The sequence below is a fragment of the Gymnoscopelus braueri genome, assembly GCF_963280865.1.
Source record: "Gymnoscopelus braueri genome assembly, chromosome: 2".
NCBI lineage: Eukaryota > Metazoa > Chordata > Actinopteri > Myctophiformes > Myctophidae > Gymnoscopelus > Gymnoscopelus braueri.
In genome coordinates this window covers 15275339-15292506 of record NC_137604.1, presented here as the reverse complement: position 1 = coordinate 15292506, position 17168 = coordinate 15275339, and the positions used below count along the sequence as shown (strand labels likewise).

At 41.3% G+C, this 17168-nt stretch overlaps 1 protein-coding gene across 1 annotated transcript in view; it reads left to right on the top strand.

Moving 5' to 3' along the window:
- Positions 1 to 16171, top strand: part of slc43a1b (solute carrier family 43 member 1b) — a 34552-nt gene extending 18381 nt beyond the window's left edge. The window contains exons 6-15 of the mRNA XM_080453365.1: positions 4545 to 4637; positions 5258 to 5391; positions 5581 to 5726; positions 6821 to 6967; positions 7627 to 7662; positions 8441 to 8573; positions 9825 to 9954; positions 10226 to 10299; positions 10604 to 10727; positions 12699 to 16171. Coding sequence (XP_080309491.1) covers positions 4545 to 4637; positions 5258 to 5391; positions 5581 to 5726; positions 6821 to 6967; positions 7627 to 7662; positions 8441 to 8573; positions 9825 to 9954; positions 10226 to 10299; positions 10604 to 10727; positions 12699 to 12899 — 1218 coding nt within the window. The 3' untranslated portion in view covers positions 12900 to 16171. The remainder of the gene's footprint in view (positions 1 to 4544; positions 4638 to 5257; positions 5392 to 5580; positions 5727 to 6820; positions 6968 to 7626; positions 7663 to 8440; positions 8574 to 9824; positions 9955 to 10225; positions 10300 to 10603; positions 10728 to 12698) is intronic.
- Positions 16172 to 17168: the final 997 nt, after the last annotated feature.

The following is a 17168-nucleotide window of genomic DNA, read 5'->3' as shown; positions in this document are numbered from 1 at the left end:
GGTACACTCTCAACAATGACTGAATGAAGGAACTGTACATATATACGGTATATTTATTCAGGCGTGCTCAAAGATAACAAGAAGAAGAAGAATGTGACGATTGCCAATGGACCAATCAATGGTTCCAAACACTTTTCTGTTGTTCCTCATAATGGGTGTTACTGTTGATGATGATCACGTCACAGCGAGATAAAAAAATATATATATATTTTTTATCCCACGATTTTTTGTAACCCATTTTTTTCACCCAGTGCTAATTGCCTATGTAATCCTGGGCGCTACTCTCCCTAAGCCAGCCCAGAGAGAGCCCAGAACTGAGCTCATGCCTCCTTCAATGCATGAGGAGCTAGCAAGCCGCTTCTTATCACCTGAGAACCCTCAGTGCTACCGACTTCGCCACCGTGCCCCTGTTACTCTCTTTCAACGGGTCTGGTATAATGATAGCAACTTGTGGAAAGGACTAGTGGTGACCATCAAAACAAAAAAACCCGGCCCTTTAAATTAAACAGAACAAACTTCCCCTTTGGAAGGCCCGGTGACTTTGAGTTTGACTTTTCACGATTGCTCAATGTTAAAGGTCTCCTTTGCCAAATGAAACCATAATGTAACTTACTATTTGTCCATAATAGTACAGATGCCTCTATCTTTAACTATTTATGAGAGGCAAATATGCAATTTTGTCAGATGACCTAAACCCCCAAAACCTTAACCCTACGATCGTCAATGGAGACATAGAAAACATATCATCTTGTTTTTAGCCTTTAGACCTTTGACCTCAACTCATTTGAGGCCTACATTTAATCCAGTAAACCTGGACCGTCAGCCACTATTCCTGGCTGAAAGTGTCATGTCATCCTGTGCGGCTGTCGTCCTGGAAATCTGCTGACAAATAGTCAAAAGAACAGGGAAAGTAAACAAACAAAGAAGAGAGGACTGAGATATGAGAGTGGAAAAAACAGATGATGGTTGGCTAACTGGAGCCGCATGACTTATTGGAAAGAGAGAGAGAGAGAGAGAGAGAGAGAGAGAGAGAGAGAGAGAGAGAGAGAGAGAGAGAGAGAGAGAGAGAGAGAGAGAGAGAGAGAGAGAGAGAGAGAGAGAGAGAGCAATACTATCTGTGCTTGAAGGTTGTGCAGATAAACAGGACAGGAACACAAACATCACGTCAGCCAACAGACATGTGAGGATTTGTAGGAAGTACAAGTGGGCAGACGGACAGACAAACAAACAGCAGAGTAGCCTGGAAGCCATGCCAGGCTACAAACAGAGAGAGGTCATCTGGGGTCTGTGTTCACAGAACTGTACCATAGTTACCTTACACGGCTTCGGATCATTATCCAGCCGTGGCATTTTTTCTTCTCATTGTTAGGAAGTCTGTGGTCAGCTACTGTAGGTTCCCAACCTTTTCTGGATCAGGGGGAGGCCCACTTGAAAATCTCAGAGCAGAGCACGTTTATTTAAACGATCAATTAATGGTGTTCCGGCTTGGATCAATGTAGTATCCTATGTATCTGTATCACAATCAAAACAAAAAATGTCAACGTTTGAAAGTTTGGTATAGCAAATAAAATTCCCCCAAAAATCACAACTTTTTGTGTTATAGCTGTGTATAGGCTATTGCAATAATAATGTGTGGTTGTCACAAAATCCCAAGGCAGACCTGGACTTGTCTCACGGTTTAGGAACCACCGCTGTAAGTAATGGTAATGGGATGCTTAAGGTTGGTCATGGTCTGAACCACAAAGCGTGGTCAATTATCATTTCAGAGCATCAGCAGTCAAAGAGCCGTCAGCCATCATATATTAGTACAGAGACTGAAGGCTTCCTTTCCAGCTCACTGGCGGTGTTCTTCTATAGATAGATAGTTTAAAACGGGAGGACCTCTGTTCATCCCAGATAGAGTCTTCATCATGAACCCCCCCCCCCCCCCCCAAGGAGGATCTTATAAATGTAACCCCTCAAGTCTGAGTTATACCAGGCTGCGAGACATGTCGCGGACCAAAAATAGCCGATCTACAAGCTCACAATACGTCTCAGCGTGCCACGTTGTTAGTTTGAAGATTGACTATTTTTGGTGTACTACACGGACACCCTTGACTTGAGTGTCCAAAATCCCACCGCATTGCGACACCAATGCTAGTTAGATGCACATAGTAACTTGAGGTATAAATGAATTAGCATGTTGTCATGGTAGCATCAGATTCTAGACTGAAATTAGAGTGTTCTTTATTTCTTTATTTGAATTATTTAAATGTGGACACATTTGGCTGATCAATGGGTTTATCTGTCAAGGAATGTTGAGCATGTTTCTTGCAACTTTTGAACACAACACAGTGTTAATTTAACTCTGCTGATTGCGTACAACCGGGACCAAATGGACCCTTAAGTGCCATTTTTACACACTCAAGAGTTCAGTTAACACTGATGATTTTACTGTGTAAAAAGGCACCTATTTCTAACCTCATTCAGTGGCTTCCATACATAGATGTCTTTACCTGGGGAAAGAAACAAATGGAATAATCTTATATTCTATGTTCTATAAACCACAAGCCTTCCTGTGTAGACACTATAGACCACCGTGCTATAAGGTCAGATCTGTACATCGATGCGTTACAGACTTTGTTGACAGCTGTTGGGGGGTCATTCTAGTGGCTCAGCCATTGACGCATGACATCCTCTTTCCTCATTTACCCACATAAACCTTGCAACCCTGCCTCTGTGCCAAGGACACCTGTGACGAGGCTGACACAAGGCTGTGTGTGCGTGCGTGCGTGTGTGCGTGTGCGTGCGTGCGTGTGCGTGCGTGCGTGTGCAGTGGTGGAAAGTAACTAAGTACATTTACTCAAGTACTGTACTTAAGTACAATTTTGAGGTACTTTTACTTTACTGGAGTATTTCCAATTGTCTATACTTTTACTTCTACTCCACTGCATATCAGAGGCAAATAATGTACTTTTGCTCCACTCAAATTATTTGAAAACTTTAGTTATTAGTTACTTTGTAGATATAAATTATTACATTGTAAAACATACATTAACCACTTCAGCCCTATTTTATACCTAGGCTATTTGAAAATAGCCGATCTACAAGCTCACAACGCGTTGTGAGCTTGTAGATCTGCTATTTTCAAACATTTTAGTACTTTTACTTTTGGTACTTTAAGTACATATTGATACCAAAACTTTTGTACTTTTACTCAAGTAAATTTTGAATTCCGGACTTTTACTTGTAACAGAGTACTTCTACATTGCAGTATTGATACTTTTACTTAAGTAAAACATTTTAGTACCTTTTCCACCACTGTGCGCGCGTGTGTGTGTGTGTGTGTGTGTGTGTGTGTGTGTGTGTGTGTGTGTGTGTGTGTGTGTGTGTGTGTGTGTGTGTGTGTGTGTGTGTGTGTGTGTGTGTGTGTGTGTGTGTGTGTGTGCGGAAAGAGACAGAGAAACACAAGGACACAGAGACAGAGAGAGCCAATAGAGCGAAACAATGTAGATACAGTCAGACTCAAATGACAGCTAATATATATGTCAAAATAAAGCATGTTGTTATTATGACATCATAATGCTGACTCAGCACCTCTGAATATAGTTTGTGTCCACCACGAGCCCAGCGTGTGTCTCTGCTGCTATGTGTCACAGCTGAGATCAGAATGTGTGCACGTGTGTGCTTGCGCAAATGGGCCTGTTGCAGTAGCTCAGCAGTCACATGTCTTGGAGAATCAATACTGACACCTGGTGGTTCGGTGCTCAAAGTGCACCCGGCTCCCTGCCTTTCACAGCAGCTCCCTCGGTTGTTTATGTTGCCCAAAAATAAACCAATGTGACGTATGTTGATGCTACTGCTATATGTACAGAGAAAAAAAAAGTGTGTTCATGCATTTACTAGGTTGCGAGCTTTATTGATATATAGTATACACTGGCACTGTGTAGTAAATGTGTTAATTTATTATTATTTTAAAGTGTTAATTTATCCATACTCTGACAGTGTACAAAAGAGCCCTGAACATTTGACCAAATGTTCATTTTTGGAGTTAAATGATCTCTGAGCATTTTACTGTGTGGCTGACATACGGTATAGGCTCTCAAAGATGCCATGGTTTGTAGATTTTACTGTTTGATAAATGTCGATGCTGACACTGTGTCGCATGTCTAGACCAAACATTCATTGGAAAGGAAGCTATGTTGCACCAGAGCTTTCTACACAGGCCTTTTCCCGTGCCAAAGGAACACAGTGTTGCTATAAATGGACCAGGTTTGACTAGCAGTGTTATGTTTTTGTGAAGCACATTGGGTAGCACTGTGTAATTTGCTGTATTGATGAAGTCATGTCTCTATGTCTCTGTCTATCTCTCTCTCCATGTAGCTATATGTAACATGTTTCTCTATCTGTACTAGGTGTAGCTGTGTAACATGTGTCTATGTGTAGCTCTGTAACATGATGTCTCTCTCTCTCTCTCTCTCTCTCTCTCTCTCTCTCTCTCTCTCTCTTCTCTCTCTCTCTCTCTCTCTCTCTCTCTCTCTCTCTCTCTCTCTCTCTGGGTGTAGCTGTGTACCATGTTTGGGAATGTCCGCTCCACCATACTGTCCCTGATGATCGGCTCCTACGCATCTTCAGCAGTCACCTTCCCTGGTGTCAAGGTACTCGCTCACACAGTAAAAGCCTGTGTATTCATTTAACTCTCATTTTCAGAGTCAGAGGCAGAGTTACAAATTGGTGAATGAACACTGAGAGGGGCACGGTGGCGCTGTCTCCGTGTCATCAGTGCCCATACCCTAGGTGGGGTTGGCGAAAGGGCCTTTCTGTGTGGAGTTTGCATGTTCTCCCCGTGTCCCCTAGGGTAGGTAGTACCCTCACAAAAACATGCAGTAATCCTGGTCTCTATACTGCCTCCCCCTGGTCAGCCAGGTGGAGGGGAAAGGAACTTGTTGGAATTGCTTCCACGCGCTATGTCCAACCGGGGAAACTCCCCTTTGTCAGGTGATAAGCAACGGCTTTGTAACTCCTCATGCATTGAAGGAGGCATGAGCTCAGTTCTGGGCTCTCCCTAGGCTGGCAGATGGAGAGCAGCGCCCAGGATTACATAGGCAATTGGCACTGGGTGAAAAAATGGGTTACAAAATCATGATTAAAAAAAAAAAGGAACTGAGAATTTTCCTCCTCTCCTCTCTTTCTCTCTCTCTCTCTTTCTCTCTCTCTTTCTCTCTCTCTTTCTCTCTCTCTTTCTCTCTCTCTTTCTCTCCTCTCTTTCTCTCTCTAGATGATCTATGACCTGGGCGTGTCATTCCGTGTCATCATGTGGGTGTGGACAGGGGGTGCGTGCATGGTGTTCCTCAACTGTTTACTCAACTGGCCAGCAGAGTCGTTCCCGGAGCCCGAGGACATCAGATACCAGTCAGTGTGTTTATTGTCGTGCGCACATCTCAATTTTGATTGTACGGGAATAGCGACACCTGCTAGGCCATTAATGAGAACTGCAGGGAATTCGGCACTTCCTTATTGGCTTCATTTTAAAAACTGGATGCTTGCCGCCTGATCAGAATACAGGAATGACTCTGTCTCTCCCTCCCTCTCGCTGGGCAGTAAAGAGGTGAAGAAGAGTGATGTTGTGGTGGATGATCGTGTGACCGGGGACAAGTTGTACGCCCACGTCAGTGTCACAGACGACCCTGTGGAAGGAGCCACACAGCTTGAGTCCAAGCAGCCCGCCTCCTCCACTGGACCCCAGGGTAACCATCATTATACAGTAGAACTAAGTAGTACTTAATACACCTTCACCAGGGTAACTAAGTAGTACTTGATACACCTTCACCAGGGTAACTAAGTAGTACTTGACACGGTCACCAGGGTAACCATCATTATACAGCAGAACTAAGTAGCGCTTGATACACCGTCACCCGGGTAACCATCATTATACAGCAGAACTAAGTAGTGCTTCATACACCAGGGAACCATCATTATACAGCAGAACTAAGTAGTACTTGATACAAAGTGCTTTGTGAACAGTGGAACCATATCAGAGACAATGTTAATTTAACTCTTTAGATCAGTGTCTATCAACCTTTTTTGTGCCAAGGCACACCTGGCATAGCCAAAAAATCCCAGGGCACACCTAGATATACGGTATATATATATATATAATTATATATATATATACGGTATATCTATATACACACACTAGGGGTGTGCCGACTAATTTCACGAAACGATACGATACGATATTGGGCACACAACTTCGATACAATTTCGATACGATACGATACGCACTTTTTTATCATGAAAATATATGGGGGAGAAAAAAAACAAATGCAAACAAATATTTCTGTTTTTGCATTATTCAGACATGCAAACTTGTAGCTTTTCAGCTTCCACTAGCCGTTTTGAATCCAAATAGGGCAATAGTGTGACACCTGACCCGAAAAAAAACAGCATGTTGTCACCCTTTTCACCTCGGGGCTGTTTGCATGCCTGATTATTATTATTGTTAATTTTTCTCAAAATGATATTTTTTCAAACCTTCTTCAAACGGCGCGGCACACCTCAGCAGTAGCCCCGGCCCAAAATTGGGACGTTTGCCAGGGTTGATATACACTGCTTTAGATTATTAATTAATAATAATATATAAACATAATTTGGATTGGATTTGTGTATGATCCACAAGAAAAACATCAGGCAGGCTACCAATCAAAATGGATGCTTGTGTAGCGTTTACCCATTGCTCACTCGGACACTCTCTCTCTCTCTCTCTCTGTCTCTCTCTCTCTCTCTCTCTCTCTCTCTCTCTCTCTCTCTCTCCTCTCTCTCTCTCTCTCTCTCTCCACAGACTCTCAGACACTCTTTCGCTCGGTGTGTTCTCCCATCTTGTTGTGGAGCCTCGTCACCATGGCGATCACCCAGCTGAGGCTCATCTTCTTCATGGGTGCCATGAACAAGATGGTGGAGTTCCTGGTCACCCATGGCGACCCAGATCGTAAGACCCACGTCAATGCCAAAAACAAGCCAAAAGCATGCGTGTTGACCTCTTCCGGTGAAACGCCTTCATATTTATCAGAGGTGTGGGATTGTCTATCCCCCTTCACCATTGGTGGACAAACTACTCAATTCCAACACTTGAGTCAAAGTATAGATACTCCTGGTCAGATCTGCTATGGATATAGATCTGCTATTTTCACTATTTGAAATTGGGCTTAAGTGGTTAATTCATAATGTACTTTTTCCCTTCCTAGAAATGTAGCGTAGTCAAATGTGCAATATTTGTCTATGAAATGCAGTGGAGTGAAAGTAATAAGTATCCAAAAATACAAATACTCAAGTAAAGTACAGATATTGAGACAATTGTATTACCCAAAAGGGTAACTCAAAATGAAGTGTGCGGAGTTCATATTTTGTACACTCCAAAAACACCATTCTAACATAAGCTTTTTAACCACTTGAACCCCAGCATGCCTATTCTGGGGGGAACAAAAATAGCAGATCTACAACAACCTCACTGTGAGCTTGTAGATCAGCTATTTTTGGCGAAGAGATTCGGTGTAGATGGGGAAACAAAACGGTCCGAGTGCCGTTTGTTTTTTAATAGAGGGTTTAAGTGGTTAAGCTCTGTGACTCAACAAGTGTTTTCTGTTTCAGCGTCTGTGGAGCTGGTGTTGGAGGCCGAGGAGAAAGGTGAGATGGTGTATATATATACCATATGGTTGTACCACAGTATCGGTTAGGCTTTATAGGGTGAAGAGTCAGACACATACTGTACACTAGGGGTGCAACAGTTAATCAAGCTAATCAATTTATTATTATTATTATATAATTATAATTATTATTTAAAGAAGGGGGGGAGAAAATGGTTTTGGGGATTTGATTTATTTAATTGCTTTCAGCCAACAACAGGAAGGTTAAAAAGACAATTGAGGATAAAAAACACAGAAAAGTCATCAACTTATTTCCACTGTGGTCCCTATTACACAAAATGAAAAGTACACATAAATTACATCAGATTACAAAACATTTTTTGATACAAAATACATTCATCATATCAAAAGACCGAAAGTAAATCAAATATGAGCTGTGCAAGTGTACAAAATGCGTTCTTTATTTATTTTAGGATCATGGCTACTTGAGAGGGTAGCAGCATGAGCACACTTGTGTTGGAGGCAGCTCATACTTTTTTAAATTTTAGGTCTATTGTAATGATAAAGTATGATCTCCCTCCAACACATGTGCTCATACTGCTACGCTCTCAAGTAGCCATGATTTAACTACCTTTAAAAGTGCTTACAGTGGGAATCAGCTTAATCTCAGTGTCCAGGATGAGAATAAGCTGATTCCCACCTCTTTTGTTGGTTTGCTTCCCGATTGTTCAATTAAAGAAAAACGTAGTTGATAGAGTAATTGCTGATTGCTCTAGTCTAGTTGACTCCAACTCCAATGCATGTGTCTCTGTCCCCAGTCAGTTTCTATTCATCCATCTTCGGTACGCTCCAGCTGCTCTGTCTGCTCACCTGTCCTCTGATTGGCTACATCATGGACTGGAGGCTGAAGGAGTGTGAGGATGAAAAAGCCAGCGCACATCCAGAGAGCAGGTATGGCATCTATGACTTTATTTATTGATTATAGGATTTAGTTGAGAGAAAGGGTCGATGTGAGCAGATGAAGAGGTGCAATGAGCAGAGGAATCAGCCATCGAATGAAAGTTCTGAACAGATCAAATGTATTTAATGGTGTCCCTTAATGTATATTTTTTAAATTTGTTAAAAAATGTATATTAAAAAAAGGTCCAGTCTCTATCTCAAGCGCAGTCTGCATAAATCCCTATTTAATTGGAGGGTTTATCATCAACGATTAAATAGCAACTGGAATGTGATTCATTAAGAATACATCTTATCAGTGGAATGATTTTATCAGACTGGCTCTGGTCTTGATCTGAACTAGAACATTTTTTTTTTAAAAATATATATATATATATATATATTTATATATATATATTTTTTTTTAATATATATATATATATATATATTTTTTCTTTTTTAAAATATATATATATATATATATATAAAAAAAATATATATATATATATATATATATATATATATATATATATATATATATATATATATAGTGTACTATGTATATGTCACACACATCTATCCACCAGAGGGTGCTGTGGATCAACTATACATACCTTCAGGCCTGTTGTTTATCTATGTATTTAATTAGTATCTCTTTGTTTTCTGTGAGATTTGACAGATTTTGGTTGAGCAGGAAACACATCACACTGATACCATTTGCCTCAGTATATGGTCCTACTGTCCGTAAGGTAGCGGTTCTCAAAGTGGGGTCTTTCAGGTGGTCCCCAGCTAAATTATTGATAAGTTAGGAACCAAATGGACCCTTACAGGTCTAACTCCGAGAGAGTACAAATGAAATAACAACAAATATTTGTACAAAGGAGAAAAAATGGAGGAAAGAAATGTCGGCAGTAAATGCCACATGGGAAAATGAGTTTACCTCCCCTTGGTGTCTCCTGATAGATGGATTTTCAGGCCTGTTTTGAAAGAAGCCAGTGATCCACATTTTTTAATTGATGGTGTCAGGGCATTCCACATTTTGGTGGTAGAGTAGTAGAATGACAATTTTCCCATGTTTGTTCTGTGGCTGTGGGTGTCACTCATTTTGGAGAAGTAGTTACTCAGGTATGAGGGCATTGAAGGCAATGCCCCTTTGACTAACTTAAAACCAATCCCAGACCATCCCAGACTCGCAAAATGTGTTGGAATTGGGTCATTCCCGTAGCTCCCATAACCTCTGCATGTGTTTACCTTTGTTCCCTTCAGCTCTTCAGGTCCCCCAAAGAGAGACAGGAAGATCCAGAAACTGACCAACGCCCTCAGAGCGTTCGTCTTCACCAACCTGCTGCTGGTCGCCTTTGGAGTCATCAGCTTGATTGACAACCTGCCCTTACAGGTAGGAAACACAACAACACAAAATACAAGCACAGGAATATGAATAATTGAAAAGCTCACACACTGACAGACGAACGTTGAGGCTCTTTGGATGCAAAAATATAGGTGTGAATGCATGGCGATATGCAGTACTGTAAATTGTCTAAATACACATGCACACACAAACTTACATTGATCTCTCTCTCTCTCTCTCTCTCTCTCTCTCTCTCTCTCTCTCTCTCTCTCTCTCTCTCTCTCTCTCTCTCTGTCTCTCTCTCTCTCTCTCTGTCAAGATGGTGGCATATGTGCTCCATACCATTGTTAGAGGGTTCATCCACTCCTGCGCTGGAGGTCTATATGCTGCAGTGTAAGTAACCTACAACTCCTGTGTTTCCCCACTTTTCAATCCACATCTGAAAAGATACTTGCCAGGGACCAGGGATTTTGGTTAAAAAACATTCCACATTTTTCACTTCTTATAGATTTTTAAAAATGTGCAGATCTACAAGCTCACAGCGCGTCGCAGGTTAAAATGTTTAAACTGTTTCTATGGTATATAAGCCTACCCAATTTTCCTTGGGACCCCCTGGAACCCCTCTCAAGGGCCCCTGGGGGTCCCCCGACCTCACTTTGAGAAGCACTGAGTTAAGAAGCACACCTTGTCTCTGCAGGTATCCAGCCAACCACTTTGGAACGTTGACAGGCCTGCAGTCCACAGTCAGTGCAGTGTTTGCACTGCTGCAACAGCCGCTCTTCGTGCTCATGTTGGGTTATTACAAAGGAGACCCTTACTGGGTATGGTGCATGCTGCGCGCACACACACACACACACACACACACACACACACACACACGCACACGCACACGCACACGCACACGCACACACACACACACACACACACACACACACACACACACACACACACACACACACAAGAAGCACAATATTTGAGACGAGTCTAGTACACCCATCTTAGCTGCTCTCCACGTGTTACCTGTTAGTTGAATAATAGATTTTAAGATTTTACTGATGTCCTGAATGGACAGGCTCCCAGTTATATTTCAGATATACAGTATCTTATGAGCCACACTTTTAGATCCTCAGATGAGGCTCTCTTGGTTGTTACTAAAACCCGCCTCACTACCAGGGGCGTTCGGGCCTTTGCAGTCCAGGCTCCCACAGTAGGCTTTGGAACGGTCTCTCCCTGAGGATCAGTGTAATCTTTCAAGTCCTTTTCTTAGTAGTCTTGCCAGTTTTAGTGTTTTTATTGACTTTATCAGTGTTTGTTTAATTACATGTTTATTCTATTGTATTATTGACTCCGCCAGGCCGAAAGGCATGGCGAGAGTATGTTTTACCCCCCTGTCCGTCCGGCCGTGTGTCCGTGGTGTCCGCGTGTCTTCTATACATTTATTGTCTATTTTGTCGTACTGATATCTATGTCTATTCTACTTTTTTGTACAGCTAATCTAGGCACTGTTGGCTTGATCGCAGAGAAACTGTGCACACACACTCCCTGGATGCCAGAGCAGAACCTCTGCCCAAATTTTTCACATGGGCCTGTTATAGCGCCACCAGGAGGCCGCTTTTTGCAAAACTTTTTTTTTGACAGTACTCCTACAGATTTTATCCAAACATCACGCAATTCAGTACACAGTATCTCTATAGTCATGTGATCAACACAGATCTGTCCAATTTTTCATATTCTATCCTGATTGGCTAAGGTTGGCTTCCAAAGTTTGCAGGATTGCTCTGTTTTCAACAACATGCCTCAGATCATGAACACAGCTTGCGATTTCTCACGCACATTCCCACTAGGCTGAGGAATAAATGCCAATTGAAATGTTTCAAATCAGCCTCATGGTGGCGCTATAAAAGGCCGATTTGTGTTTTGAACTATAGCTGCACCGATCTGCGTGAAACTTTGCACGCACACTCCCTAGAGGCCAAGGAAAAACATCTGCCCTGCTTTTGTCACATTTGCCTTTCATAGCGCCACCAGGAGGCCGACTTATGTAAAACAAATGATTTAATCCTTCAGAATGTATCCAAATTTCACGCAAAGCGGTACACATGATCTCTATAGTCATGTGATCAAGATGGATCTGTTTAATTTGTCATATTCCATCCTGATTGGCTAACATTGACATCTAAAGTTTGCAGGAGTGGCCCGTTTTGAACAAAATGCCACAAATCATGAACGCAGCGTCCGATTGCGGTGACACTTTGCACGAACATTCGCACTACGTTGAAGAACAAATAACACTCTTTTAACATTGCCCTATTATAGCGCCACCAGGAGGCCGATTTTTGCAACACTTTTCTTTTTTATATTACTCCTACAAATGTTGTCCAATCATGCAAATCGGTACCCATTATCTCTATAGTCAAGTGATCAAGATGGTTCTGTCCGATTTTTCATATTCCATCCTGATTGGCAAATTCTGAACATTGCTGCCCCACAATAACCTACCTGACCTGGCGGAGACCTGTGCTCCGAGGAGCACTTTTTCTAGTTGTTTTTATTTTATCGACTGGTTTTATGCTGTTGTTTTATCTCTTATTGTTATCATGCTGCTCTTTTACCTTGCTCTATAAAGCACATTGTTTGTAAAAGCACTTGACTATGAAAATAAATGAATGAGTACATAATTGTGCCATTTAAAATTTTCAAGAGGGATCATTGCATGTCAGTTATATTATTATGACACAATTACAACAAAGAACAGTCTGCAGTAGGTAACTTCTCTCTCCTCCAATCAACAGATTAACTTTGGCCTCCTCATCCTCTCAGTGGCTGGCTTCCTGTTGCCGTGCTACCTGTTCTATCACCGCAGAAACTTGTCAAAGCAAAAGGCGACGCGAGACAGACTGGCCGTCCAATCAGCCCAAGAGACGAGTCCTTTCATCCAATCAGAGAACAGCGACGTGAAGAACGGATACGCACAAAACGGCCACGCCGCTTAGGATGACTGACGCTTGCTTCCCTGATCGTTTGTGGATCGTTTAATCGAGTGGTCCTCAAACATTTTCATTTCAAGGACGCCGATAACTCTGAGAGTGTACAAATGGAGCCAAATAGAGACATTTGTACACTCTCAAGTTACAGACCTAAGAACCACTGATCTAATCAGTTGATTGACGTTTCATGTGCTAGGTACTACCAAGAACTATGGTATGTGTTGGATTCTGGTATTAAGGACAATGGACCTTTTATTTAAAACGTTTAAATGTTTAAATTAAGTAGGTTCTACTTAGACAAGAAGCTGGCACACAGAAGCAATATGAAAATAGTATATTTTTTAGAAACAGTACCTGATATGAAATAACAGTTCATCTATACTGTATACCCCCATCCCATGTTGTACTGTACAGAACAATCCTTAGAGAATGTGCACACGGAACCAAATGGACCCTTATGGGTCAAACTTTACTGTATACCCCATGCTGTACTGGTACAGTACCAGACAGGAAGATCGGTCAAGGAATGCAGAGTATGATAAGGATCTCATTTATCAAAATGTTCTTTCACCTATGTAATATAACTAATACTAATAGAAATAGTAATATAGTCAGTCTAACTACTGACTTTTGCCCCCATTGTACAGTATATCTGTCCGTCCTTCCGTCCGTACTTCCTCTTGAACGTGATATCTCAGGAATTTCATGACATTTGGCACAAATGTCCACTTGGATTCAAGGATGAACTGTAAGAAAAACGTTGGAAAAGGTCAAGTCACTGGGACCTTACAATACATGTTTTTATGCCTCTGCCGATGGCCAGTCATGGCCGGAGGCATTATGTTTTCGGGTTGTCCATCTGTCCGTCCGTCCGTCCGTCCATCTGTCTATACATATGTACATGCATCTGTATGTAGGCTATGTCCCAAATTAGTGAATGTGATATCTCAGGAACTTTATGACATTTGGCACACATGTCCACATGGACTCAAGGATTTACTGATTAACTTGTGAGTAAGTGGTCAAAGGTCAATATCACTGCAAAACCCATTAATTAAATTCCTTCAAATCCGTCACTATATACAGCATACTACATTAGTCTGGACAGACATAGATGTAAACTGCAACTGCCTGGCGGAGGCATACAACGCCAATTTGGTATTTCTAGATTTGTAAGCACAAAATTGTTCTCAAAGAACCTTTTAAGAAATGAGATTCCTTTATCTTATTCTTTATGGGTCATCGTTCCATTCCTGTACCACCAGTCCAAAATGCTTTGAAGAGTCCATCTGACTTCTTCAAAGCAGGTATTATCATGAAGTACAATTAGAGCTATTCATGTTAAATTCATTCATTCATTCATTCTGTTGATCATCATTTTCTGTTGATCATCATTTTCTGTTGCAATAGAATCCATAAACTACGAATGCATCATTACTGCTTAAGCTACTGTAGTGCCAAAGAATCAAGTATGTAGCTCCTGAATGTAACCTGACTGACAATCACTTGAATGCTTCCCCTATTTATTGCCCTCCAATGCACAGTTTCTGGCCATGAATTCAAAATGAGATAAGCCATTCTTAACCAGTTTCTGTGACCAAAAGTCAATAGTGTTGGATCAAGTTCTATCAAAAGTTGACTTGACAACACTTTTGTCATTTTATTATTTTTCTTTACTCTATACATCTATCTGTTCTTTAACCCTCTGATTTTACTGGCATTCAGACCTCTGAAATGCTTAAAATCGTCAAATAGATGGCTCTTTTTGACTACAGAAGTGTTCTGGATTTGTTCCATACGTTATGGCTATGTTTCAGATAAGGTTCTCAGAACCAAATTCGGGTACTAACTTATAATTTCATTATGTGTTTCTAAAATAGTGAAAATAGCCGATCTACAAGCTCACCATGTGTGAGCTTGTCGATCAGCTATTTTAGCTTTCAACCTGTCAGAAAGAGCCAGAAGACAAAATGTCAACTATTGATCAATAACATGGAGTACTTGAGTATCAAATGCCAACTGAATTGATCTCACTGTATGTGTATTTACATTCATTTATTTGATGTCAGATGTATATGATGCCTTCTATTATATTTATTTCTTTGATTTACCTGAAGTCTCTCGCCTTGATCGTCAAACGCAGGCTGAATTTAATTTCTCTTTTATTTTTTTATTCTGCTCTAGTTTAGCCTTTGTGCTATAGGTTAGTTTTTATTGTTGTATTGTAGTATGCAGGCAGCCTTTGTATTGTTACTTTGAAATATATTGTTTTGCAAATGTAATATGTTTTTCTTTTATGTTGGGGGTGGTTCTTTTTTGCTGCACTTGATGAAATGCTTTTTTTCCATTCAGGGACATTTCTCAGCTCTGTTCAGGCCAGTGTTTTACACAAGGACACATGGACACATGTTTCTCAAAGTTGCTGAGAACCAGTTTATCCACACAGACTGTTCCTTTTAGTGCAGACATTAAGATTAGAACACCAACAGAAATACGTATTTTTAACCCACCATACAACTCTCTGTCTAAGCTGTGGTGTGTCACGTTTTGAGGAAGTCATTGACTGACTTTAGAAGTGCTGTCTTCTCTCCAGGTTGAGTGATAACTGTCCAAAAGAAGTAGTTTGATCTAGGTGCTGCCACAGTGGAATAATGATCCACATCAAGTCAGCTGCTGTAAATTACAGATTACTGTGACACATTTACTATGGGTTTTCTGACATTCTGTGCAGGCACAGCCTAGTCTGAAACAAAAAATCTGACCTTTTTTTCCTCCCTCTTTTTTGGGGAAAACAAATTGTATGCATGAAAAGAATGATGAAAAATTTTATTATGTGTTGTATGAAATAAATGCTTTCGAAACATTATCTAGTACCTACCTAGCAATTTCAGGTCCCTATCAGTCTCTGTTACAGAGAGCATGAAAAGGATCACAAATCGAGAGACATTTTAAAGCTGGTATTTCTGTGGTATTTTTGATTATCACAAGGTGTTCCACCTCCTTTCTAAAGCATCATGTCAGGCACCAGGCTTCCCTCCAGGAGCTTCCAGATCTGTTGAAACACCTTGCCAAACCCATTCTTCCCCCTACAGTGGATTATCCTGGAACTCAATAAAAAAAAAACAGGTGTTTCATCCGGACATAGCAGGACAGAGCAGTGCACGCTTCTGAACAACAAAGCACGTCGACAGAAGTGGACTTGAACCCTGTGAGGTGCACTCAATCGAGACATAACCAATAAGCAAGCAACGCGTTGAGTGGTGTCGACTAAGCGCAGTCTGAGATGCATACTGTACCAATAGGTTGGGCATTATTATCTATTAAGAAATCGCATGTAGTAGCTACTTGGATGGTTTTATTATTTTCAAACATCGGCATTCAACGTATCCATGGTTTGCAGAAACATACACAGCCAAAATCTTTGTCTCTGGTGACCAGGCTGAAAGCAAAAATCTAAGTGTATCATATAAACCGATCACAGATTTTTTTTTGTCTATTTTAAATTACAATTAGGTGTGAGGTTAACCTGCATGGAGTTTAAGGCAAAGACTGTGTTAATAGAAAAAAAATGATTGTGGTTTTGCTAGCTTATCCAGAAGTGACAGCCCAATGCAAGCAGACAAGCACCCCCTGAGTAACGATTTTAGGGAGAGATTATCCTGTAGCCTAACTGAGATGGTCTCACTTTGGTGTAGTCGTGTGTTGTCCACATGAGAAGTTGAGGTGGAGAGCTGGCTGGTTTAGAGTCAACAGTGTATCGTTAGGGGCCATGTGTCACCGAACAAGCCTTTAAACCTAAATTCTTGTGAATGTGTGTGAGCTGAGAGCACAGCACAAACCAGGCGTCATAGCTGCTAGTAGAGTTTCATTTGATCAATAGAGATAATTCAGTGTTCACAGATTTTTTTTCATTGGTGAAAATGTAAAAATACACCAAATGTGTGCTTTGAGCTGCGACATACTAAAGCCTATACAACTATAACCACGCCCCCCTTCTGTGGCCAACGCGTAAGTGCCTCTGCCTACAACAACTTCGGGTTATTTTTTGAGCCCATATAGTTTTTGACCGTGACGGAGGCGCGCCGTCTCAAGCAAACTTGAGCCACGTGAGGCACCACCGAGCGAGCTAAAGCGAGCGAGTTGCCGTGCCGAACGTTGTGAAGTTCGCTTGGGCCGACTCAGCGACGTTCGAGTTATGTACCGATAGGGACAGAATAGTAAATCATGTTTTGGCGAGAGCGTTTCCCCAACTGCCACTCAAAGTGTCTATTGGCC